The 27,442-nt window shown below is 42.3% G+C and overlaps 1 protein-coding gene across 5 annotated transcripts in view; it reads left to right on the top strand.

Annotated features, from left to right (window-relative positions):
* Positions 1–27,442, top strand: part of ABCC2 (ATP binding cassette subfamily C member 2) — an 89,041-nt gene that overhangs the window by 30,595 nt on the left and 31,004 nt on the right. For 4 of the 5 annotated variants that reach the window (XM_060034274.1, XM_060034273.1, XM_060034275.1 and 1 more), the window contains 12 exons: positions 8,366–8,533; positions 11,080–11,260; positions 16,259–16,379; positions 16,657–16,789; positions 17,475–17,694; positions 17,844–17,998; positions 19,647–19,802; positions 21,532–21,731; positions 23,220–23,346; positions 24,933–25,034; positions 25,478–25,621; positions 26,448–26,606. In XM_060034274.1, coding sequence (XP_059890257.1) covers positions 8,366–8,533; positions 11,080–11,260; positions 16,259–16,379; positions 16,657–16,789; positions 17,475–17,694; positions 17,844–17,998; positions 19,647–19,802; positions 21,532–21,731; positions 23,220–23,346; positions 24,933–25,034; positions 25,478–25,621; positions 26,448–26,606 — 1,866 coding nt within the window. Of the gene's footprint in view, positions 1–8,365; positions 8,534–11,079; positions 11,261–16,258; positions 16,380–16,656; positions 16,790–17,474; positions 17,695–17,843; positions 17,999–19,646; positions 19,803–21,531; positions 21,732–23,219; positions 23,347–24,921; positions 25,035–25,477; positions 25,622–26,447; positions 26,607–27,442 lie in introns of those variants that run through there. The other variant, XR_009522405.1, reaches the window with a different exon arrangement.

Genomic DNA, 27,442 nt, shown 5'->3' with positions numbered 1-27,442 from the left:
GCTGACCCAAATTTGACCTCACAGGTGGAGGGCCAGAGGCAGACCAGAGCCTAGTTGTCCTGACTCTACTTCTGTATACCAGTGAGGACCAGAGTATGGTTCTAATAATCTGCTTTGAACACATAGAAATTTAGAGTATATTATTTTCTCATGTTGTCAAATGCCTTTCTTAAAAATTAATTTTTAATGACTGTTTTGAATTATATGAATATAGTATAATTTGTTTAGAAATCCCTGATTACTACATATTTGGGATGTTTTTATACTCTTTCCCCATTACTAAACATGAATATAGCAGTTTTTGGGGGAAAGATCTTGAGATGTTAGAAGACTAGTGAAGATATAGCTCTAGAATGATTTTGTTCATTAATTCAGCATATTTTTATTGAGTACCTACTATGTGCCACATACTATTTTAAGTGCTGGAGTTACATCCACAAACAGAGGAAATCTACCCTGATATAGCTCTACATTCTCATGGGGAAGAAGCAACAACAACAACAAAATAAGTAAATTATATGATATAAAATGGTAAGTTGGCCATGCTTTTAATTATTGGGCCTAAAGTTATTTATTTGAATCAAAGATATTTATTTGTATAAAGGAACTTGTGTTACTGAACTGAACTTGGGTCTGGCTGCCCACCACACAGCACAGCCAATCTACTGACGTTGCGTTGTGGTGAATGAAAGTACAGTGTTTATTGCAGGGCCCAGCAAGGAGAATCGTCAGCTCATGCTCAAAAGACCCAAACTCCTCAATAGCTTTCAGGGAATGTTTTTTTTATTATTATTTTAAAATTTTTTAAAATTATTATTTTTAAATATTTTAAATATTTATGTATTTATTGGCTGTGTTGGGTGTTAGTTGTGGCATGTGTGATCTTTTGTTGTGGCGCATGGGCTCTTCACCTCGTTGTGGTGCGTGTGCAGGCTTCTCTCTAGTTGCGGCATATGGGATCCAGAGCATATGAGCTCTGTAATTGTGGCACATGGGCTCTTTAGCTGTGGCACATGGGCTTAATTTTCCCGCAGCATGTGGGATCTTAGTTCCCCAAACAAGGATCGAACTGGTGTCCCCTGCATTGCAATAGAAGCTTTTTTTTCTTTTAACATCTTTATTGCAGTATAATTGCTTTACAATGGTGTGTTACTTTCTGCTTTATAACAAAGAGAATCAGCTATACATACACATCTATCCCCATATCTCCTCCCTCATGCATCTCCCTCCCACCCTCCCTATCCCAGCCTTCTAGGTGGTCACAAAGCACTGAGCTGATGTGGCTGTTTCCCACTAGCTATCTATTTTACATTTGGTAGTGTATATATGTCCATACCACTCTCTAACTTCGTCCCAGCTTACTTTCGCCCTCCCCGTGTCCTCAAGTTCATTCTCTATGTCTGCGTCTTTATTCCTATCCTGCCCCTATGTTCTTCAGAACCACTTGTTTTAGATTCCATATATATGTGTTACCATACGGTATTTGTTTTTCTCTTTCTGACTTACTTCACTCAGTATGACAGACTCTAGGTCCATCCACCTCACTACAAATAACTCAATTTCATTATTTTATGGCTGAGTAATATTCCATTGTATATATGTGCCACATCTTCTTTATCCATTCATCTGTCGATGGACACTTAGGTTGCTTCCACGTCGTGGCTATTGTAAATAAAGCTGCAATGAATATTGTGGTACATGACTCTTTTTGAATTATGGTTTTCTCAGGGTATATGCCCAGTAGTGGGATTGCTGGGTCATATGGTAGTTCTATTTTTATTTATTTATTTTTTAACATCTTTATTGGGGTATAATTGCTTTACAATGTTGTGTTAGTTTTTGCTTTATAACACAGTGAATCAGTTATACATATGTTCCCATATCTCTTCCCTCTTGCGTCTCCCTCCCTCCCACCCTCCCTATCCCACCCCTCCAGGCGGTCACAAAGCACCGAGCTGATAACCCTGTGCCATGTGGCTGCTTCCCACTAGCTATCTACCTTACGTTTGTTAGTGTATATATGTCCATGCCTCTCTCTCGCCCTGTCACAGCTCACCCTTCTCCCTCCCCATATCCTCAAGTCCGTTCTCCAGTAGATCTGGGTCTTTATTCCTGTCTTATCCCTAGGTTCTTCATGACATTTTTTTCTTAAATTCCATATATATGTGTTAGCATATGATATTTGTCTTTCTCTTTCTGACTTACTTCACTCTGTATGACAGACTCTAGGTCTTTCCACCTCATTACAAATAGCTCAATTTCGTTTCTTTTTATGGCTGAGTAATATTCCATTGTATATATGTGCCACATCTTCTTTATCCATTCATCCGATGATGGGCACTTAGGTTGTTTCCATCTCCAGGCTATTGTAAATAGAGCTGCAATGAACATTTTGGTACATGACTTTTTGAATTATGGCTTTCTCAGCGTATATGCCCAGTAGTGGGATTGCTGGGTCATATGGTAGTTCTATTTGTAGTTTTTTAAGGAACCTCCATACTGTTCTCCATAGTGGCTGAACCAATTCACATTCCCACCAGCAGTGCAAGAGTGTTCCCTTTTCTCCACACCCTCTCCAGCATTTATTGTTTCTAAATTTTTTGATGATGGCCATTCTGACTGGTGTGAGATGATATCTCATTGTAGTTTTGATTTGCATTTCTCTAATGATTAATGATGTTGAGCGTTCTTTCATGTGTTTGTTGGCAGTCTGTATATCTTCTTTGGAGAAATGTCTATCTAGGTCTTCTGCCCATTTTTGGATTGGGTTGTTTGTTTTTTTGTTATTGAGCTGCATGAGCTGCTTGTAAATTTTGGAGATTAGTCCTTTGTCAGTTGCTTCATTTGCAAATATTTTCTCGCATCCTGAGGGTTGTCTTTTGGTCTTGTTTATGGTTTCCCTTGCTGTGCAAAAGCTTTCAAGTTTCACTAGGTCCCATTTGTTTATTTTTGGTTTTATTTCCATTTCTCTAGGAGGTGGGTCAAAAAGGTTCTTGCTGTGATTTATGTCATAGAGTGTTCTGTTCTATGTTTTCCTCTAAGAGTTTGATACCTTCTGGCCTTACATTTAGGTCATAAATCCATTTTGAGTTTATTTTTATGTATGGTGTTAGGGAGTGTTCTAATCTCATACTTTTACATGTACCTGTCCAGTTTTGCCAGCACCACTTATTGAAGAGGCTGTCCTTTCTCCACTGTACATTCCTGCCTCCTTTATCAAAGATAAGGTGACCATATGTGTGTGGGTGTATCTCTGGGCTTTCTATTCTGTTCCATTGATGTATATTTCTGTTTTTGTGCCAGTACCATACTGTCTTGATTACTGTAGCTTTGTAGTATAGTCTGAAGTCAGGGAGCCTGATTCCTCTGGCTCCATTTTTCATTCTCAAGATTGCTTTGGCTATTCGGGGTCTTTTGTGTTTCCATACAAATTGTGAAATTTTTTGTTCTAGTTCTGTGAAAAATGCCAGTGGTAGTTTGATAGGGATTGCATTGAATCTGTAGATTGCTTTGGGTAGTAGAGTCATTTTCACAATGTTGATTCTTCCAATCTAAGAACATGGTATATCTCTCCATCTATTTGTATCATCTTTAATTTCTTTCATCAGTGTCTTATAATTTTCTGCATACAGGTCTTTTGTCTCCTTAGGTAGGTTTATTCCTAGATATTTTATTCTTTTTATTGCAATGGTAAATGGGAGTGTTTTCTTAATTTCACTTTCAGATTTTTCATCATTAGTGTATAGGAACGCGTGAGATTTCTGTGCATTAATTTTGTATCCTGCTACTTTACCAAATTCAGTGATTAGCTCTAGTAGTTTTCTGGTAGCATCTTTAGGATTCTCTATGTATAGTATCATGTTATCTGCAAACAGTGACAGCTTTACTTCTTCTTTTCCGATTTGGATTCCTTTTATTTCTTTTTCTTCTCTGATTGCTGTGGCTAAAACTTCCAAAACTATGTTGAATATTAGTGGTGAGAGTGGACAGCCTTGTCTTGTTCCTGATCTTAGAGGAAATGGTTTCAGCTTTTCACCATTGAGAATGATGTTGGCTGTAGGTTTGTTATATATGGCCTGTATTATGTTGACGTAAGTTCCCTCTATGCCTACTTTCTGCAGGGTTTTTATCATAAATGGGTGTTGAATTTAGTCGAAAGCTTTTTCTACATCTATTGAGATGATCATATGGTTTTTCTCCTTCAGTTTGTTAATATGGTTTGCCACATTGATTGATTTACATATATTGAAGTATTCTTGCATTCCTTGGATAAACCCCACTTGATCATGGTGTATGATCCTTTTAATGTGCTGCTGGATTCTGTTTGATAGTATTTTGTTGAGGATTTTCGCATCTGTGTTCATCAATGACATCAGCCTGTAGTTTTCTTTCTTTGTGACATCTTTGTCTGGTTTTGGTATCAGGGTGATGGTGGCCTCGTAGAATGAGTTTGGGAGTATTCTTCCCTCTGCTATATTTTGGAAGAGTTTGAGAAGGATAGGTGTTAACTCCTTTCTAAATGTTTGATAGAATTTGCCTGTTAATCCGTCTGGTCCTGGACTTCTGTTTGTTGGAAGATTTTTAATTACAGTTTCAATTTCAGTGCTTGTGATCAGTCTGTTTATATTTTCTATTTCTTCCTGGTTCAGTCTCAGGAAGTTGTGCTTTTCTAAGAATTTGTCCATTTCCAGGTTGCCCATTTTATTGGCATATAGTTACTTATAGCAGTTTCTCATGATCCTTTGTATTTCTGCAGTGTCAGTTGTTACTTCTCCTTTTTCATTTCTGATTCTATTGATTTGAGTCTTCTCCCTTTTTTTCTTGATGAGTCTGGCTAATGGTTTATCAATTTTGTTTATCTTCTCAAAAAACCAGCTTTTAGTTCTATTGATCTTTGCTATTATTTCCTTCATTTCTTTTTATTTCTGATCTGATCTTTGATTTCTTTCCTTCTGCTAACTTTGAGGGTTTTCTTGTTCTTCTTTCCCTAATTGCTTTAGGTATAAGGTTAGGTTGTTTATTTGAGATGTTTCTTGTTTCTTGAGGTAGGGCTGTATTGCTATAAACTTCCCTCTTAGAACTGCTCTTGCTGCATCCCATAGGTTTTGAGTCATTGTGTTTTCATTGTCATTTGTTTCTAGGTATTTTTTGATTTCCTCTTTGATTTCTTCAGTGATCTCTTGGTTATTTAGTAGTGTATTGTTTAGCCTCCATGTGTTTGTATTTCTACAGATTTTTTCCTGTAATTGATATCTAGTCTCATAGCATTGTGGTCAGAAAAGATACCTGATACGATTTCAATTTTCTTAAATTTACCAAGGCTTGATTTGTGACCCAAGATATGATCTATCCTGGAGAATGTTCCATGAGCACTTGAGAAGAAAGTGTATTCTGTTGTTTTTGGATGGAAAGTCCTATAAATATCAATTAAGTCCATCTTGTTTAATGTATCTTTTAAAGCTTGTGTTTCCTTATTTCTTTTCATGTTGGATGATCTGTCCATTGATGAAAGTGGGGTGTTAAAGTCCCCTACTATGAATGTGTTACTGTCTATTTCCCCTTTTACGGCTGTTAGCAGTTGCCTTATGTATTGAGGTCCTCCTATGTTGGGTACATAAATATTTACAATTGTTATATCTTCTTCTTGGATCGATTCCGTGATCATTATGTAGTGTCCTTCTTTGTCTCTTGTAATAGTCTTTATTTTAAAGTCTATTTGTCTGATATGAGAATTGCTACTCCAGCTCTCTTTTGATTTCCATTTGCATGGAATATCTTTTTCCATCCCCTCACTTTTTTTTTTTTGAATATCTTTATTGGAGTATAGTTGCTCTACAATGGTATGGTAGTTTCTGCTTTATAACAAAGTGAATCAGCTATACATATACATATATGCCCATATCTCCTCCCTCTTGTGTCTCCCTCCCACCCTCCCTATCCCACCCCTCTAGGTGGTCACAAAGCACCAAGCTGATCTCCCTGTGCTATGTGGCTGCTTTCCACTAGCTATCAATTTTACATTTGGTAGTGTGTATATGTCCATGCCACTCTCTCACTTTGTCACAGCTTACCCTTCTCTCTCCCTGTGTCCTCAAGTCCATTCTCTATGTCTGCATCTTTATTTGTGTCCTGCCCCTTGGTTCTTCAAAACCATTTTTTTTAGATTCCATATTTATGTGTTAGCATATGGTATTTGTTTTTCTCTTTCTGACTTGCTTCACTCTATATGAGAGACTCTAGGTCCATCCACCTCACTACAAATAACTCAATTTCGTTTCTTTTTATGGCTGAGTAATATTCCATTGTATATGTGTGCCACATCTTTTTTTATTTTTGTTTTATTTGTTTATTTAACAGCTTTATTTGGGTATAATTGCTTTACAGTGGTGTGTTAGTTTCTGCTTTATAACAAAGTGAATCAATTTTAGATATACATATGTTCCCATATCTCTTCTCTCTTGCATCTCCCTCCCTCCCACCCTCCCTATCCCACCCCTCCAGGTGGTCACAAAGCACCAAGCTGATTTCCCTGTGCTATGTGGCTGCTTTCCACTAGCTATCAGTTTTACATTTGGTAGTGTATATATGTCCATGCCACTCTCTCACTTTGTCACAGCTTACCCTTCCCCCTCCCCGTGTCCTCAAGTCCATTCTCTATGTCTGCATCTTTATTTGTGTTCTGTCCCTAGGTTCTTCAGAACCATTGTTTTTAGATTTCATATATATGTGTTAGCATATGGTATTTGTTTTTCTTTTTCTGACTTACTTCACTCTGTATGAGAGACTCTAGGTCCATCCACCTCAATACAAATAACTCAATTTTGTTTCTTTTTATGGCTGAGTAATATTCCATTGTATATATGTACCACATCTTCTTTATCCATTCATCTGTCGATGGACACTTAGATTGCTTCCATGTCCTGGTTATTGTAAATAGTGCTGCAATGAACATTGTCGTCCCCTCACTTTTAGTCTGTATGTGTCCCTAGGTCTGAAGTGGGTCTCTTGTAGACAGCATATATATGGGTCTTGTTTTTGTATCCATTCAGCCAGTCTCTGACTTTTGATTGGAGCATTTAATCCATTTACATTTAAGGTAGTTATCGATATGCATGTCCCTATTACCATTTACTTAATTGTTTTGGGTTTGTTATTGTAGGTCTTTTCCTTCTCTTGTGTTTCCTGCGTAGATAAGTTCCTTTAGCATTTGTTGTAAAGCTGGTTTGGTGGTGCTAAATTCTCTTAGCTTTTGCTTGTCTGTAAATGTTTTAATTTCTCGGTCGAATCTGAATGTTATCCTTGCCAGGTAGAGTAATCTTGGTTGTAGGTTTTTTCCCCTTCATCACTTTAAATATGTCCTGCCACTCCCTTTTGGCTTGCAGAGTTTCTGCTGAAAGATCAGCTGTTAACCTTATGGAGATTCCCTTGTATGTTATTTGTTGCTTTTCCCTTGCTGCTTTTAATATTTTTTCTTTGTATTTAAGTTTGATAGTTTGATTAATATGTGTCTTGGCATGTTTCTCCTTGGATTTATCTTGTATGGGACTCTCTGCACTTCCTGGACTTGATTGACTATTTCCTTTCCCATATTAGGAAAATTTTCAAGTATAATCTCTTCAAATATTTTCTCGGTCCCTTTTTTTTCTTCTTCTGAGACCCCTATAATTCGAATGTTGGTGTGTTTAATGTTGGCAAGACAGATTCTTAACCACTGGACCACCAGGGAATTCCCCAGGAATGGTTTTAAAAGGCAACATTTGGGGTGAGGGTTGCAGCTTGTAGACTTCCTTCTGATTGGTTGGTGGTAAAGTGGCAGGGTGATGTTTCAGGAATCTTAATCATCAACCTTCTGGTTCCAAACAGTCTGGGGCTAAGTGCTTGTGGTCAACATGTAGTAACCATCCTCCACCTGGGTTAGAATCTTAGTTTCTGTAGAATAGTTCAATAATATGCATCTAATTGTTACATATACCCGTTGAAGAGGAGGTAGGACTCTGTTTTATAGTTGAACTATTGTTTCTTGACTGCTTTTCCTTTGTTTCTGCATTCCCTCACTTCCCTAGTTAGTAACGGCTTGAGTCTGCTCCTTGGAACTCAGGGAAGGCCTAGGAGACTAAAGTTTTTTTCTACAAATAAGAAAGGGGGGACACAGGGGTTTTTGTACACAGGAGGGCCCTCCAGTGTCCTGCTTGGTTTCAATCCCCCCTTTCCTTTTATACTCCCTTGAGGGGAACAGGTATGGGAGAAGAAAGGTCATGAAGTTTTGGATAGAGATGTTAATCATAGATTCAGCAGAGGAATCTATGCAGAGGAATTTTAGTGGGACTCAGTTTCAGTACTTAATAGAAATTATTTTCTTCTTCAGGGTATAAATCTCAGTGGGGGTCAGAAGCAGCGGATCAGCCTGGCCAGAGCTACCTATCAAAATTCAGACATCTATATTCTGGATGACCCCCTATCTGCTGTGGATGCTCATGTGGGAAAACATATTTTTAATAAGGTCTTGGGTCCCAATGGCCTGTTGAAAGGCAAGGTGAGAAATTATTTAAAGTGATGAAGACGTGAGGAGGGGAACACATCTCCTAGGACTGCTGGGTACTGAAGCAGATTTCCTTATTTACCTTCCCCCTGGGCTGCTGGGGAGATACAGTGTCAGACTGGTCCCCCAGGAGATGATTTGGTGAGGGCTCCCATCTTGAGATCATAGCTTATGTGGGAACTGGCTAATTTGAGTCTTATTCTCTGGCTCCAACATTGAGCCTTTTAGGATGATTAATTATGATAAAAAGTCCTTTGAGATCTGTGGTATAATAAGAACTATATTTGGTCTTTTTCACTAGGTCCTGGCACAGAGCTCCTAACCCTTAGAATTTCCTGAGTGATACTAAGAATGTCTTTTGTTATTCACAATGAGCCCCTTTAGATCACACCTGAGTTTATGCTAATGAGTGACTTATGGAGGGGCCCCTAGATAGCCTCTGGACAAGGCTGTTCCTCAGAAAGACCAAGTGATGGGAGGATTGGAACTTTCAGCCCCACATACCAATTTCTGGGGAGAGGAGGATGGGCTTGAGACTGTGTTATAAAAATTCTTGAATAAGGAGATTCAGAGAGCTTCTAGATTGCTGAGAACATTAAGGTGCTGGGAAGGTGGCACACCTGGTGAGAGATGGAAATTCTGCACAAGCACCCCACCCCCGAAACCTTACCCTATGCATCTCTTCCATTTCACTGTTCCTGAGTTGTATCCTTTGTAATAAACTGGTAAACAGTAAGTAAAGTATTTTCCTGGCGTCTATGAGCCATTCTGGCAAATTATCAGACCTGAGGAGGGGGCCATGGAAATCCTCAATTTACAGCTAGTTGGTCAGAAGTATGGGTGGGATCCAAGACTTTCGGCTAGCATTAGAAGTCAGGGCAGTCTTGTGGGCTCTGGGTAGCTGTGGGTTTCTGGGTAGCTGGTGTCAGAATTGAACTGTTGGACACTCAGAATCGGTTGGTGTCAGAAAACATGCCAGAGGACCCAACAATTTACCTTGCTGGGACACAGGTCATCCTGCAAGTATTAGAGCTCTACTCTAAGAAGGCACTTTCCTGGAACTCTTGCAGGATGTTGGAGCACTATGCCTGGAAAGGATGACTCAATCTGAATATAGAAATAAGCCTATATGTTTTGGGTATTCATTATGTCGCAGGCCTGTGCCAAGCACTTTGATTGCATTGTCTCATTTGATTCTTGCAATGCCCCTGTGAGATAGTACAGATAAAGTGGCCAGAGCAAGTCACTGGAGCTGGTCATAGGCTTTCCTTACCATAGGCAAGTTAGCACAGTAGGCTGAATGCGAGAGGGGCTGACAGAGCCCAGCGCCCCTTGAGGGTTTGAGTATGCTTCTCACCAGTAGCAAGTCTAGTGTGAGGGCTGTCAGCACTCCATCTGTGTTTGGCCTTTTCCCTTCAAGGTTTTTTGAATGCTGCCAGTCAGAGGGTGGCAGGGTTGACTGGGCTGCTGTCCCACTGAGGCCTTTTGCCTCTCTCTTGGGTCAGTGAGTCCACAGGAACTCACTCTCCCTCCTATGCCTGGTCCTGACTTCTGTCCATAAGGCTAATTGGCTCCATTCATTCATGAACTGAATACCCACCCTGGGCCTGGTTCATTGCAAAGACTGGGCGCACTGATGAAAAGGTCTCATCCCTGCTCTCAAGTAACTTACAATCGAATTGGTAGACAAACCAAAAAGCAAGCAATAATATTATAATACAAGAATCATTTTTAATGGCAGAATATACAAACTACCATGGAAACACTGGAGGAATACCCAATTCTTGCCTGGGGATTCAGGAAAGGCTACCGGAAGAGCTGGCTTTGAGCTGAGACTCAAAGGATGAGCATCTCCCAAGTCTTCCTGATAAGAGCAACCTAGTGTCTGTGGGGCTGTGAAGTAGGGAGCAGAGGCAGTGGGCTTGGGCTGTCTCTCTAGAGGCCCATCTCAACCCCCTAGACCCTATCTGAGTCTCATTACTGATCTGTGAGTGTTTATCTTTCTTTGAGTGGAATCTGTTTCAGTAGTCAATGTAGTCCATAAATAGACAAGAATACAAGGGATGCCAAGTCTTCCACGCCAGGGAGGGCCTGGGCCAAAGACACAATTTCTTGCCCTATAATGATTCTAACATACTAAACTAATCTGGGCAGTTCCTGTTATATCAGTTACCTGTTTAGTGGGGGGGCAGTTAGTTTTGCATGCCTCAATTATACTGATAGCCCTTGACCTCAAGTGACATCCCTAAGCCCAACTCTTGGCTACCAGGAAGCTGGAGGAAAACGTGTGCGGGGCAAACCTCATTGTCACTACAGGAAAATAACTGTGAATATATCCATGATGACAGGAGTCTCATCTTACACATGGGGTCAGGTTTTAGGATGAGGTGCTGGGAAGTAAAGAGGAAGTAAGAGATCAAGTGGTCAGGGCCACATTTTGAAGGAAAGCCCCACAGTGACTCTGTTTTTCCTTTTCCTTAGTAAGCTAAGGAACATGGTGGACACAGGGTAGTCAGCACAACTTACTGTTATTTTTACAGACTCGACTCTTGGTGACACACAGCATTCACTTTCTTCCCCAAGTGGATGAGATTGTGGTTTTGGGGAATGGCATCATCGTGGAGAAGGGATCCTACAGCACTCTGTTGGCCAAGAAAGGATTGTTTGCTAAGAATCTGAAGACATTCATAAAACAGACGGGTCCTAAAGACGAGCCCACAGGTATGTAAAGAGGATTGGAACAGGATGGAACTTGGGTAGGGAAGGGGTAGAAGTAGTAAACCACCACTATTTACCTCCTGAACTGTTCAGTATCCAGTGAACTAAATTGGAAATAAATTATCCAGAGACCCAATATCTGTTCTTTCTGTGTTTTGTGTCTCTGTAAAGAAACACAAACATAGAAACTTTATATCTCAGCCAAACTGGGGGATAATCCTGCTCATCTGGTCTCTGACATGCAATCAAAGGGCACTCTCTAGAGGATGACTGGAGATTTGGGGTGATTAGCCCTTGTGGAAGAGACACCAGTGGCACAAGGGGCCCCCTTTTAGGGAATGCCCTGCTTCTATTGACTCAAGTCACATATTCCACCCCATCTACCCAAATTCATGATGAACCACTTCCTGGACAGCTTTGTAATACCTGGTACTAATAATGTACTGCTGAATTGTTGATACGCCCTAACAAAGGGATTTGACGAATACACCAAAAGCCACTGGGTGTTCTGAACCAGAAAAAAAATCATGGCAGTTGCATAGTCTCACAGTGTGCCACAGGAATAGCCCCTACCCAATACCACTACCACTGGGGTCGCTGATTAGCCCTGGTCTCTGGGGTCCTTCTCAAGAACCTGCCAGCAGTAGTCCTGTGCATGGTTCTGGGTATCTGCTTCAGGTAGCAATTATCAGCAGGAGGTCAGGACTGAGAAAGCAAGATCTGGAGGGTACAGGGGCATTCCGAAAGTCAATCAGAAGAGGCAGTAACTACACAGCCTGCAAGTGGGATCACAGTCAGGCCTTGAGGTCAGGACATGTGATGGTTTAAAACCACAAGAGTCAGAAAGAAAAGCCTAAACCAAGAAGTCTGTAAGCATTGGTGGGACAGGGCGGGAACAAAGAATACGATGGTGTGGGCTATAGGGACTGGGGCCCAGCCCAGGAAAGTGGGGCAGGGATTCCAACAGAAAGGAAGGGGTCAGAGCTTTCCATCAGTCTTTATGTGCTCCAGGACAGGCCTGGAGAAAACAAAAAGTACCTGCTTGGGGACTGAAGATCTCCAGCAAAGGGTAGTGTCTGATGCTGGATACCCCTGAGTTACTGCTCAGTCAACCACATCACCACAACCTGGACAGTTTTCTCCTTCTAATTCTAAACTTTTTCTGATTTGATCTTCTGAGTTTCTAAGTTCTGTTTATAAACCCCCATGGGTAGACAGCCCCTTTGAAAAATCCTATCTTTTGTGTACAAAAGACAGTTTGCAAAACAGCTCATTAAACCCTTGCTCTGGGAAACATAGATAGGGCATTTCTGAGAAGTTGTATAAGCCCCACTGCCTGGCATGCTGTTGTGTCGGCTCTGGGGCTCAAGGTACAGACTACAAGACGGTAGAATAAAGGGAAGGTCAGGAGGGCAAAGGTTACCTGTATCAACATTGGCTCTGTGTATTTCTTAATTAGCTGCCATAACAAAACACTACAAATTGGGTGTCTTAAACAACAGAAATGTATTGTCTCACAGTTCTAGAGGCTAGAAGTCCAAAATCAAGGTGTCAGTAAGATTGGTTCCTTCTGAAGGCAATAGGGAAGGATCTATTCCAGGTCTTTCTCCTAGCTTCTGGTGGTTGCTGGCATTCACTGGCATCCTTCATATCAATCTCTGCCTTCATCTTCACATGGTGTTATACCTTATGTGCATTAGTGTCCAAATTTCCCCTTTTTACAAGGACATCAGACATTGGATCAGGGGCCCATGCTAATGGGCCTAATAGAGATGTTCTCTATTTGGTGAGAACTTTTCTTTAGATCCTTAGACATGGTTTCCTGTTGTTCTTTGAATATATTTATCATAGCTGATTTAAGTCTTTGGTAAGTCCAACATCTGTGCTTCCTTGAGTACAGTTTCTTTTGACTGCTCTTTTCCTGTGTACAGTCCCATACTTTCCTGATTCCTTGTATGTCTCATAATTTTTTGTTGAAAACATCTTTTTCTTTTGAACATCTTTATTGGAGTATAATTGCTTTACAATGGTGTGTTAGTTTCTGCTTTATAACAAAGTGAATCAGCTATACATATACATATATCCCCGTATGTCCTCTCTCTTGTGACTCCCTCCCACTCTCCCTATCCCACCCCTCTAGGTGGTCACAAAGCACTGAGCTGATCTCCCTGTGCTATGTGGCTGCTTCTCACTAGCTATCTATTTCACATTTGGTAGTATGTATAAGTCCACGCCACTCTCTCACTTCATCCCATCTTACCCTTCCCCCTCCCTGTGTCCTCAAGTCCATTCTCTACGTCTGTGTCTTTATTCCTGTCCTGCCCCTAGGTTCTTCACAGCCATTTTTTTCTTTTAGATTCCATATATATGTTAGCATACGGTATTTATTTTTCTCTTTCTGACTTACTTCACTCTGTATGACAGACTCTAGGTCCATCCACCTCACTACAAATAACTCAATTTTGTTTCTTTTTATGGCTGAGTAATATTCCATTGTATATATGTGCCACATCTTCTTTATCCATTCGTCTGTCGATGGACACTTAGGTTGCTTCCAGGTCCTGACTATTGTAAATAGAGCTGCAATGAACACTGTGGTACATGTCTCTTTTTGAATTATGGTTTTCTCAGGGTATATGCCCAGTAGTGGGATTGCTGTGTCATATGGTAGTTCTATTTTTAGTTTTTTAAGGAAACTCCATACTGTTCTCCATAGTGGTTGTATCAATTTACCTTCCCACCAACAGTGCAAGAGGGGTTCCCTTTTCTCCACACCCTCTCCAGCATTTATTGTTTGTAGATTTTTTGATGATGGCCATTCTGACTGGTGTGAGGTGACACCTCATTGTGATTTTGATTTGTATTTCTCTAATGATTAGAGATGTTGAGCATTCTTTCATGTGTTTGTTGGCAGTCTGTATATCTTCTTTGGAGAAATGTCTGTCTAGGTCTTCTGCCCATTTTTGGTTTGGGTTTTTTTTTGATATTGAACTGCATGACCTGCTTGTAAATGTTGGAAATTAATCCTCTGTCAGTTGCTTCGTTTGCAAATATTTTCTCCCATTCTGAGGGTTGTCTTTTCGTCTTTTTTATGGTCTCCTTTGCTGTGCAAAAGCTTTTAAGTTTCATTAGGTCCCATTTGTTTATTTTTGTTTTTATTTCCATTTCTGTAGGAGGTGGGTCAAAAAGGATCTTGCTGTGATTTATGTCATAGAGTGTTCTGCCTATGTTTTCCTCTAAGGGTTTTATAGTGTCTGGCCTTACATTTAGGTCTTTCATCCATTTTGAGTTTATTTTTGTGTATGGTGTTTGGAAGTGTTCTAATTCTTTTACACGTAGCTGTCCAGTTTTCCCAGCACCACTTATTGAAGAGGCTGTCTTTTCTCCACTGTATATTCTTGCCTCCTTTATCAAAAATAAGGTGACCATATGTGCCTGGGTTTATCTCTGGGCTTTCTATCCTGTTCCATTGATCTATATTTCTGTTTTTGTGCCAGTACCATACTGTCTTGATTACTGAAAACCGGTCATTTTAAATAGCATAACAATTCTGGAAATATGATCTCTCTCCCCTCCATCCTCAACCAGGGTTTGCTTTTGTTGTTCCTCCTGTTTAGTTTCCTGAACTGATTCTGTTAAGTCTACTTTCTTTGTCTCATGTGGCCATAGAAGTCCCTGCTTGGTTGGCTTAGTGGTCAGATTAACGATTGGACAGAGATTTCCTCAAGTGCCTGGAACCGATACGTCACTCAGCCTTTGCTGAGGGGCTCTGTGGGGATGGGGGGTGGGGGTGGACATGTCTGTTTAACATGCCAGCAGGCAGTTTATAGTTCTGCCTCAGCCTTTTTCCCCTGCTTGCACAGAGTCTGAAGGTAAGCCAGGGGTAAGAGAATAGGACATTCTCAAGTTTTTCTTGGGTTGGCATGTGTGCAACCCTACACATGTGTATGACATTCTCGATTGCCAGGAATATATTGAAGATATCAAAGCTCCCTATGGATATCTTATTCCCCAGGTTTTTTTTCCTCTTAAGTTCTTGGTCAGTTTCTCCTTTGCTCCAACTGTTATCACCGCCTCAGGCAGCTGTGATGTTAAACAACTACTGCTGGTTGTTAGAGCCAACTCCAAGTCAGGTTCTATAAAGACAAGCCCTGTGAATGGAGTTTTCCAGGGAACTGCCAGACAGGTCAAATAATGACACTTCTCCAGAAGTAAGGTTTTGAGCATGTTCTGAACCCAGTCTGTTCCTTCCAGCAGCTGCTAGGCTGGTGATTTTCATGGTTACAATGAATGTGTGGCTGTTGGTTTTCTAGGCTACAGCAGATCTAAGGAGAGGGGAATAGGAATAGGGTAAATTAAACTATTACAAAACTTACTTTTCTTTCTGAGATTTAGCTATTTTTCTTAAATAAATACTCCTTGGATTGTGGCAAGCCTTTGGTTAATTTCAAAGTTACGGAAAATTTGATTTTGACATTTTTTGGCTAGTATGCTCACTGCTTTTACAGAGGTACCAATTTCTGGAGGTCGTAACTCTACCATTTTCACAGACCAAGCTGTTTTACCTTTTATTTTCAGGATATGTTTTTTAAAACGCTTGAAATTAATAAAATTTCTCAAATTATTTGAATTTCAAGCAGAACATTTTAAATTTACACTCACCTTTTTAGACATTTCTGGGGATTATGACACTTCTGTTTGTCTACTGTAATCCTTAAAAGTTCTTTCCTGCTCCAAAGGAACTTACAAGCTTCTGGGAATATTCTTCTCCTTTTTGACCATTTCTCTTCCAGTGGAATATTAACTCACCTCTCCTTTATCCTGGTATTTTTCAATGAGATGTCCTAATAAACAGTATTTCTGGAGTAAAAGATTCCAACCTGTGTGTACATCTGGGATCTCTTATTAAGACCAACAAGATCAGAAAAGACTTTTCTTCTTGTTCATAGGGCTATGACAGCTCTATGCAGCAATCTCCCTAACCTTTGATGTGTCTCCTAGTCAATGAGGACAGTGAAGAAGATGACTATGGGCTGATGCCCAGTGTGGAGGAAATCCCTGAAGATGTGGCCTCCTTGTCCATGAAAAGAGAGAACAGTCTTCATCGAACATTTAGTCGCAGGTTGGTCATATATTCAGCTGGCATCCCCCATCACTTACATAGTTCCATTTTATCATTCTCTTTTTCTCTGTGGACTTTTTCTGAGTGTCCACATGGATGCTCCCAGCTCTTCTTTTGTTTCTGTGCATGTGGAGGAGGGTTGGGGTGGTGTTTCCCCCATGACCATCTGCTCTGAAATGCACTTTGATGTGAGCAGAGCTACTGTGACACCTGCTTGCAAGAAGACCCTTGGGATGCATCTACATGCTCAGGAAAGCTTCCCCTCTCAATCTCTCAGTTCTAGGTCCAGTAGCAGGCGTCTGAAGCCCTTAAAAGACTTGAAAACTCGGAATGTGAATATCCTGAAGGAGGAGGAAGAACCAGTGAAAGGGCAAAAACTAATTAAGAAGGAATTCATACAAACTGGAAAGGTAAACACCACAGTAAAAAGTACCATTAGAGGTGATATAAGGCTTGGGATTTGAACATTTTTAAGTTTGATGACTTGACTACATATCTACAGAGGGATATGTCTTGTGTGCTTTGCCAGTCTTTAAATTTATCATTGAAATGTTAGCAGAGGCTCTGGGCTTTTTATCAAATTGTACTTCCATGAAGAATGACATGTTCCCTGTGAATATCCTCATACTACACTTCATGAGTGTTTGATTCCATTCTGATATGTGGTAAAAACAAAAATGCTTTGAGATGCAATTCTGGGAGCCAGAGAACACCAATGTATCAAGCTCATAGCACACAATTCAAATTAATAAAACTTAAAACCAAGTTCTTAAATTTAAGATCTTAACTTAAACATTAATAAAACAAATTCCAAGGTCTGTGGTATAGCCTTATCTGTCCCGCTCTGTTTTTATATCTTTTCCTCTTAATTGCATCTAGAAGCTCATTAATAATCTGATGGTTATTTACCCTGCATTATATTTCAGCATTATTATCATGCTGGCCCAGTACAGAAATGTGATCACAGACTACCAAATTTTGCCACCGGCTCTCCACTTTCCAAAGGACTGTACTCCCCCTATGATTGGTATTCTAGGTAATTCCTCACCAAAAGCCGCTAGGAACTCTACTAATATTGAGGTGGGGGCTTTGCAGGTGAAGTTCTCCATCTACCTGAAATACCTACAAGCAATAGGATGGTGTTCGATATTCTTCATTATCTTTGGGTTTGTGCTCCATTCCGTGTCTTTTATTGGATCGAACCTCTGGCTCAGTGCTTGGACCCGTGACTCTAAAACCTTCAATAGCACCAACTATCCAGCCTCTCAGAGGGACCTGAGAGTTGGTGTCTATGGAGCTCTGGGATTAGCACAAGGTATGTGTGACGGCTACGGCAGCCATCTCTGAGACGCTCTGTCAGGTCCATGTCCTTTGCCTGGACTCATGACAAATTTGCTATTATGTCCTGCACAAGTCTTCAGGGATCCCTGTGCACGGTGCTGACTAAACTGGTTCCATTTCCAGGTATATTTGTGCTCATAGCAAATCTCTGGAGTGTCTATGGTTCCGTCCACGCAGCAAGCATTCTTCACAAGCAGCTGCTGAACAATATCCTTCGAGTACCCATGAGTTTTTTTGACACAACACCCACTGGCCGGATAGTGAACAGGTTTGCTGGCGTAAGTATCTCAAGGGTTGTAAGACGTGTTTATATGCTGAGGATCTTTTTATTTCTGACAGGGAAAGAATTCTCATGTGTCCCTAGGCAACACTGGGCAGTTCCAGTTTTTTGGTCCACTCAGCACGCAGATATTTCTTGAACACCTTGTGTGAGGTCCTAAGGATCCTGGGGTTACAGGGATGAACAACTCTTTCCCTTTAAGTAGCTCACCATCTAGTGAGGGGGACGGCCAAGGAAGTAAAGGATTATGATAGGATATAGGAAAACCAGTAACAACTATGTGTACAGTGGCATTCTTGGAGTACAAAAGAGTGACAGAGAAAAGAGATACCAGCTCAACCTGGGTGATTGAGGGTGGGAAATGTCAGAAAAGGAGGGACTTAACTCATAGAAGTTAGCCAGGGAGATGGTGGGGGTAGGGGATGGGTGAGTGGCAGAAGCAGGATGTGAAGGATTGTTCTGCAGAGGGAAAAACACAAGTAAAAGCACTATCACTAGTGTGACAGTGAATAAAAGAGATAGCAGGACAATGCTTTGCTTGGTTGCCACCTCCATCCCTGAATCTCCCATCTTTGATGCTTTAAAAATAAGTAAACAAGGTCTGGACTGTGGAATCCTATAATTTTAATGGGGTTCTCCATCGACTGAAGATTCTGGGACCCTTAGCATTCATTCATTCAACATATATTGAGTACCTTCTATGAGCCAAGGACTGTACTAGGCATTGGGATGCTCAGTAAATGCTATAGATCATATAGATGGCTCTCTTCCATGGGCCAGACCAAAGTCGTTGATTCTTAATGAACATAAGGGGGAAATTTCAAGAACAGAGGAAACCAGACAATTCTGAATAATATTCAACTATCACCAACAGAATTTTCAGTCTTCTGTTTGTAGAAGAGGGTGCACATTTTTAAAAAAATGTCTGAGGAGCTCTGAGCCCTTATTTGTTTGGTCTTGGAGCAGACACAGAAAGTCTAGCTCCCAGCCCACAGGCAGGTTCTGGGGACATGGTGACTGCTTCAAAAGCGGGCAGGCCCCCACTTGTCACCTTCCTGTGGAACGAAGATGGTGGGCATGATGTCACTGGAGACAACTTAAATGGGCTTTCTGCTCTTAAATGGAACCTAAAAAAGTACACAATTTTGGATGGGGAGATTTCTCACAGGAATTTTGCAAATGTTGCACACTCTTTTCCACTGTTGTTATATATATATATATATATATATAATCTTCCGAAAAAAACACAGAGATCTTACTGTGAGTTACTTAGGCAACAGTCATATTTTGCTAACTGCTTCTGCATGAAAAAGGAAACTGTCATTAATTATACAGTATGTTTTGCGGAGGAGGTGGCTCAGACCATAAAGGAGAATTATACCTAGGGTCCTCTGGAGCTGATGACTGAGCCCTTAAGAGGAGATAAAGGAGGGGGTGGAGGAAGGAAAGATGGAGAATCTGTGCCAGGTAAGGGTCAAAATTAATCTGCATAGAACTAATAGCTGGTGAGGATTTCTTTTTTTCTTTCAACCCTGGACATATAGTTATTTGCATTCTGATGTGACTGAGCAGATTCGCTGCTGGAACCGAGATGTAAAATGTCATAGGAATTCATTAGCACACCATCTCTCCTTATGTGTCCCTAGGATATCTCCACGGTGGATGACACCCTCCCCATGTCTTTGCGCAGCTGGATTTTGTGCTTCCTGGGCATCATCAGCACCCTGGTCATGATCTGCCTGGCCACTCCAGTCTTCATCATCGTCATCATCCCTCTTGGCATCATTTATGTGTCTGTTCAGGTAGGTTTGGAAATGGCTAGGTTTCCTTCCTTCTCTACTCATAAAAGCCCAAGCTCCTTCCTGAGACTCTTCTCTTGTGTTTATTGCTAGTCACTCTCCCCTCTCCAGCATCTTCGTCATTGAGCCAGATAATAACATACTAAGGAGCTCGTAGGCCACTTTCTGAAGCTGAAGTGTCAGCACTGATGGGCGGGTGGAAGTTCACGGTCAATCTCACCTTAACTTCTGCCCCGCACCCCACAAGTGTAAGTGGGGCATATTTATGTTTGGATCCAAGACTACTTTGAGGTGGGCTCTGGACAAAGTCTTGAAGCTCTGTAAGACCCTTCACAATGGTAAGGTAACTGGTTGCTTCTAGAGGAGTTGTGCTAAGGCTGCTTCCTTGGTTGGCTTAGGATTATCTGCTTGGAGATGTCCCTCAGCAGGAGCCCAGTCTCTTTTCACTTCAGGGCAGTTCTCCTTTCACTGGGGTGTCTGTGGGTGGCTTAGGCTCAATTCCAGTGTGTTCTTGAGGACACAGCTTAAAAGCCAAGCCTCACAGAAAAACCAGAGCAAGTGTAAGGGGCTCCATGACCATGATAAAAACTGAGGAGGGGAGGGAAGCTGTGGAGAGAATTCTTGTTCCACCATTTACCTTTGGGATGAATTGATCACCTTGAGAAAACAATTCTGAAGCCCTTCAGTCAAGGGCAGACTTGTGGCCTGTGGTAAGTTGACACCACCTGGTGTTTGTGTTGAGTTCCTCAGGAACATCGTCATCTTTGTCAGTAACAAACCAACAAATAAGAGGCAGGATCTGGGCTTCCCTGGTGGTGCAGTGGTTGAGAGTCCGCCTGCTGATGCAGGGGACACGGGTTCGTGCCCCGGTCCGGGAGGATTCCACGTGCCGCGGAGCGGCTGGGCCCGTGAGCTGTGGCCGCTGGGCCTGTGCGTCCAGAGCCTGTGCTCCGCAGCGGGGGAGGCCACAGCAGTGAGAGGCCCGCGTACTGCAAAAAAAAAAAAGAAAGAAAAGAAAAAGCAGCAGGATCTTTGAGGAAATTTCCAGGTATAACATTTTGATTCTGACTCAAATGCCCAGTTCTTCCCTAGTTTCAACAAATCCTCTTGGAATCTAGTAGCACCACTAACCCACCCCACTGAACCTCCCCCTTCAGCCTGCGCTATTACATCCAGTTCTTAGACCCTCAGCATTCCACACACCTCCAAACGATCTTTACCTTCACACACTGTCAAAGCACAATTTTGGTCACTTACCTGATTATTTAATTTTTATCAAAACCTTGGCATACCTTTCTTGGACCATTTACTGCCCATCTCCACTTTCCACACCCCTCGGTTCCCAGCAGCATTTATAAAATCTTTTAGAGACTGTTTTTCTAACCACTACAAAACTGTCATTTAGACAATATGTGCAGATTCTTGGGACCATACGGATTAGGCTGACAAAACTCCTTATGTGGTTTGAAAATTCCAACCTCTAGGGCTGAGTGAGGTGTGGTGTCCGCGCTTTCGTGCTCCTCTGTTCCCTCCAACCCCAGATCTTCCCAGCATCCTCTTCCTCTGAGCCTCTCTCATTTCTCCTCTAGTCAGAGATGAGACCAGAGCCGCTTCTCTGTTCAGATGTGAGCTGTGGCCTCAACGTAAAGAATACTGGGTCACGGCCATGAAGGAAGAGGTACAGCGTATGTGATATGATTGTATGACTGAGTCTTCACTTTTTTGGGTCCAGATATTTTATGTGGCTACTTCCCGCCAGCTGAGACGACTGGACTCTGTCACCAGGTCCCCAATCTACTCTCACTTTAGTGAGACTGTGTCAGGTTTGTCTGTTATCCGTGCTTTTGAGCACCAGGAGCGGTTTCTAAAGCACAATGAGATGGTGACGGACACCAACCAGAAATGTGTCTTTTCCTGGATTACCTCCAACAGGTGAGGCTGCCCCTGGATATTCACCCAAATATGTGCTTCGGGGTTCTGCACTTTTGACATTAGCTGTGGGAGGGCAGGCATGGCCAGTGTTGTGAAATTCACTCTTGCCAAACACGCCTGTCACGTGAGTAGAGAGGAGAAAGCATGAGCTTTGGAGTCAGAGACTGGGGGTCCCTCTGTCTGCTCTGCCACTTACCAAGCGGGGTGAATTGTCTTGACCCCTCTCAGGAAAATCTCATTTTCTTTGTTCGTACGATGGCTGGAACACAACCTACCTCATAGGCTTATTGAGGGAGTCACATGACATCTGTGAGCATTTGATAACCCAGGTACTGTTCACGTGCTGGGTGAACTGGATATTCTCTGTTTGCTTCCCTGAGAATGGATGTGAGATTCTCCATAGGCAGGACACTCTTTGTAGGGTGGTGAAAGAAGCAGAGGTTGGAGGGAGGAAAGCTGGGAAATTTTAGGCAAAATCAATGATGACAGAAATGAAAAGCTCACATCCTGTGAGATGAATCCAAAAAGGGTGAGCATTCTTGATTTCTCCAGTTTCATTAGACCCTGGCAAGAAGTCATGTGTCCTTGGAGGAGGAAGGTCTTTTTCAGGAAGTGGAAACTCTTGAGTGGCTTCTACACTGTCTTGTGGTGTGAAGGGCAGGCTAATGATGCTTAGTATTATCTGGAACATGGAGAGGTCAGAAATTTGATTGTAAAGATTTTTTATATCTTAGATACTTTCCAAGAAGGAAACAGGCATAAGAGTCAATTTTCTTTTGGACCCCCCATTGTAAAATATGTATATTTATTTGTACACGTGCTAGAATTATTCAAATTTAGTTAAATACATTTTACTGGGAAAGTCAGTTTTCATAAATTACATCAATCTACACACTATTCAGTTCTCTACAAAGCCCGACATACCTCCCTGTCATCAGCTCACACCTAATTTCCCTCCACCTCCAGCTTCTTCTCTACCTTTTTAAAAATCACGAAATCAGACAGGGTACATTGAACCTTCCTGTGGTGATTTCTTTCTAACCTTACATTTGGATTCTTTATGCCATTGTTTCCCATGCCTATCAAAAGAACTCACTTGGAACATTAGTTAAAATGCAGATTCCTAAAACCCATTCCCTGAATCTCCTGGGGAAGAGTCCAGGAATTTTTTGCATGAATTTGTGTAATTTTAACAATTGCCACCAGATGATTCTTAAGATTTGGCAAGTTTGGGAGACATTGGACTATAGGATTCCCTTAGTTTAGCAAACTCTTCTAGTATCTTTTAAAATGCGATTTATGTTCTAAAATCCAATTTAAAAGACTTTAGGAACACATGGCATAGTCAAATTGAGACACCTCCTAAGAATGCAGCCCTACCAACTCAAGCCCTCTGAGAATGTTCTAGGAACACCTAGGTTGCTGGGTAAGGTAAGGAAGTGGACACCTCTCAGTGACACCTCTTTCTCTGGTTCTGTTGCCCTCCAGGTGGCTTGCAATTCGTCTGGAGCTGATTGGGAACCTGATCGTCTTCTTTTCATCCTTGATGATGGTTATTTATAGAGATACCCTAAGTGGGGACACTGTGGGCTTTGTGCTGTCCAATGCACTCAGTGTGAGTCTGAAGGTTGGGAGTTTGGCTGAATTAATGCATTATTCTTAAATGGAGCCTCGGGTATACCGTGGAGTCTGTGCTCTTGATTCCTTTCTAGATCCAGAGGGACCAGGGGAGACTGAGGTTCAAACCCTAGCTCCATCTCTTACTAACTGTGTAACCCATGGACAGGCTCCTTTCCCTTTCTAAGTAGGTACCAGTGTCATCTGGGTAACTGGACATAAATTGTGTTGCCCTGGGTAGTTAAGGAAGCAATCTCAGATGATTATCTAATAGTTTCCTGTCTCTTTGCTTGATTATAATCAAAAGAGAAAATAAATGAGTTTCTATTATAATGCAGCAGTAACCAGAAACTCTTCTGAACAAATAACTTCTATGTTTATTTTGTTAAATCACAGAATAATTGGAGTTAATTTTAATAAAGAATATAGAGTCTAATAGAACTATATAATGCATCCCCTGTTTGACTAAGGGATAGATATCAGACGTTATTTCCTACCACTCAGCCACTTTGCTACCACTGGCACTATGGTAAATGTTTAATGAATGATACTCATTTAATGAGTCATTTGGCCATCTTTTGTGGACTCTTTCTGAACTAATATACTGGGGGTCTGCACAGTTACCAGCAGGCTCTATATGGTGCTATTTTCAGTTGGCGTTAATAAGGCCCAAGGTGATCATGGCGGGACACCCAAAAGGACTCTGTCATTTACCAGAATCACAGGGTTCCTTGTGCCACTGCCCTTTCATCCCCTCATTTCTAGGCTTATTAACCTAGGACAGATGGGGCAAAGAGTTGGAGAACTATTATACTGAACCAAAATAAAAACATTCAAATATCAACAGTTCATACGGTCCAGGCTTCACCAAGTGGTCACTTGTAGTCCCCAGCCTCCTGTGCTCTCCCTCTCTCTAACCACCATGTGCTCTACAAAGATTCCCTGTGTGTATGTGCCAGGACTACATTGTTGCCTGAAAAAAGCTTGCATGTGAGCAGCTTGCCTGAGTAACCCATGGATTCCCTGGACTCTGGCCCAGATCATGACAATCATCTTCCTAGTGGTTAGATGTTATCTCTGTAATGGCAGGAAGGCACCTGGAGTTCATTGGGGTAACAGGACAGGGGTCCATGTGGATGTCCCACCTTGAGGGCTGGGTTCTCAATGGAGCTGTTGTTGAGAGTAGAGGTGGCAGCTATTTGGAAGGCCTTCTCCTACCCTGTGTCTTTCCTTATGCTTTCCCCATTGGTAGAATGCCACCCCTAACCCCTAAGGGCTTACAGGCAGGAGACCCACAGCCAGCCTCTCCAGCCTCAGCTTTGGCCCTAGGCCACTCCAAGCTAGTAGTGCCTTTCCTGTGAGCACCACACAGTTGAGCACTTAATTGTCCTCCCACCATTCAATGCACCGGCCTCATTTCCTCCCCCAAGAAGGTGTGGATTGTCTCTTATACTTCTCCTTGCTCTCTTGTAGAGCCCGGCATAGTGCTGGGTGCAGAGTAGGCACTAGATTGACCTTGTGGTTTAACTGGTTGGGTTGGTTTCTGAGCCTGAGATGATCCTTAGTCTTCCAGTTTTTCTGTAGATCACACAAACCCTGAACTGGCTAGTGAGGATGACGTCAGAAATAGAGACCAACATTGTGGCTGTTGAGCGAATAAATGAGTACATAAACGTGGAAAATGAGGTAAGGAGGAATCAGAGGAAGCCAGGGACAAGGCCAAAAAAAAAAAAAAAAAAGCCACCGCTTTGAGAATGCATCTTCACCTTATCTAGAGATTTCACATGGGGTCATAAAGGTTCTCTGGAAGTTTCCCTTGCTCTAACTGAAAGAACCTAATTTCTTGAAACCTAAAATAGGTAATGGTTTGGGAGAAGTCAGGTCTTGGGATGCACCAGGTTAAATGGTGGCTTCATTCTGGAGATGCACAGAACAACCTCGTGGGATAGGGTTTCTTTAATTGAATAAGGTAGGACCCTTCTGGAAGTACCAGTCTAGTTCAGTCTATTCAATGCAGATGCTCACGGGTGGCTGGCACACTGCTACCCTGTTCTGTGACATGAGTCCTGTGGGGACTGTTGAGCGAGTTGTCACTGTGTAAAGCACTTTTCCTCCTGTCACCTTGCCAGGCACCATGGGTGACTGATAAGAGGCCTCCAGAAGGTTGGCCCAGCAAAGGGGAGATCCAGTTTAGCAACTACCAAGTACGGTATCGGCCTGAGCTGGATCTGGTACTGAAGGGGATCACTTGTGACATTAAGAGCACTGAGAAGGTAGGTGGAGCTAAAGAAAGGCCTGGGTGAGTCCTTGTGAACATAGAGGTGGAGAGCAGTGGACTCTGGGCTTTCATTAATCGGGTGGAAGTGAGAGGGTTGGGGCGCTTCCTCTGCCCTGGGGCGGTGTAGGGACACAGCGCCACCACCAGAGGGCAGGATATCCACACAGGATCAAACAGACTTAAGCCTGTAAGGGCTCTCTTGCTCAGCCCTCCCCTAACTCCCTGTCTGCTGACTGGGCTCATTTCCTGTAAGCGCCAAGGCTTGTAGAGGGGAAGTCAGGAGGAAGCACCGGCCTGGGGAAGGAACTGGTGGGAACAGCTGTGTGCAGGTTTGTCCCTGCAGAGAGAATGGCCTAGTTCTCCCTCTGGTCTGCAAAGTCCTGGTATGGTTTTCTTGTTCTCTGAGGACTTGGGGTCTGATGCAGGGCGGGCCAAAAATATGTCTGGGTACTGATGCTCAGGTCCAGGTCAGGGTCTGCTTCTCAGACCTGATGGCAGACCCAATCCTTCCCTTCTCCTCACTTTTAACAAGGATTTTTTAAAAATCTGTAATTTCCAAGAATAACTGCAACAGATGTGTACATTTCCAGCAGTCAATGTAGTTCTCAGCAAGCAACAAGTTAGGAGGTAGGATGGGAAAGCCATCCTTTTCTGACATCCAAGTACATTTTTCCCCACCAAAACCAAAATCAGTTTAACGTCTTAGAGATGAAGTAGCCAGTCACTGTCTTTTTCCACCTGTGATTATGAATGTCCCTGGCTAAACTGTTGCCCTCAATAATTACATGGTGAACTAACATGCCAAGGAACTGTATTTACAGATTGGCGTGGTGGGCAGGACAGGAGCTGGGAAATCATCCCTGACAAACAGCCTTTTCAGAATCCTAGAGGCTGCAGGAGGCCAGATCACCATTGATGGGGTAGATATTGCTTCCATTGGGCTCCACGACCTCCGAGAGAAACTGACCGTCATCCCCCAGGTAAGCTGTAGGACGTACTCTGTCACAGGCAGCTTGTTCTACAGGAAACATGTGCATCTTCTTCTTGATGTGTGTTCATCTGGTGGCGTCATTTCTGCTGTCTGCCTGGGATACCTAAGCTAGTTCCCTAAGACACATTGCTTCCAGAACTTACAAAAATAAATCTTACATTTTTTTGGTAATATGCTTGTGTGACTGTCAGTATCTAACCAGTAGGTGGCAGCAACACAGCAGGAGTCAAATGGAGCAGATGATTATTTAGCATTTCTATAGCCCATCAAGGTTCGCAGGACCTTTGCAATCAGCATTAGCAGTTTTGCTGCTGAAGCTTGAAACTATTAAGCTTTGTACTCCCCATTTGATATGGTTAAAAGACAGGGGAGGGAATTTGTGGCAATGTTTTGCCAATAAGTGGAATGGTTAGCGCATCAGCAAGAAAGTCTTCCCTGCAGCTTTCTCTCCAGACCCTTCCAAACAAGGACTGCCCTGGAGGCTCTCGGGGTATGTGGGTCCTCATCAGAACCTGTCCTCTGCTTGCTGCAGCCAAGTCTCTGGGGTGGCTTTGGTTTGTCTGGTGTTTGCTCCCTTTGTTACACTTTCACCAGCCTCTTCAAGAGCGTAAGAAATTCTTCTCTTGTAACTATATGACCCCTTCCCCTGCCTGCCCCTGATCCCTCCATGAGTTTTCATTTGGGGATGTGGGATGTTCCTCTCATCTTTTTAAGGGATGCTAAGGCAAATTTGGAAATCCATAAATAAACTTCAGAATGAAAAACCAAACAAAACCAAGGACTCCTCTTAATGCTGTGTTTAGCTCCCCGTGTTTAGCTCCAAGC

This window comes from Delphinus delphis, chromosome 16 (genome assembly GCF_949987515.2).
Source record: "Delphinus delphis chromosome 16, mDelDel1.2, whole genome shotgun sequence".
Taxonomy (NCBI): domain Eukaryota; kingdom Metazoa; phylum Chordata; class Mammalia; order Artiodactyla; family Delphinidae; genus Delphinus; species Delphinus delphis.
Note: the sequence above shows the minus strand (reverse complement) of the source record. Positions and strands in the feature narration are given on the sequence as shown.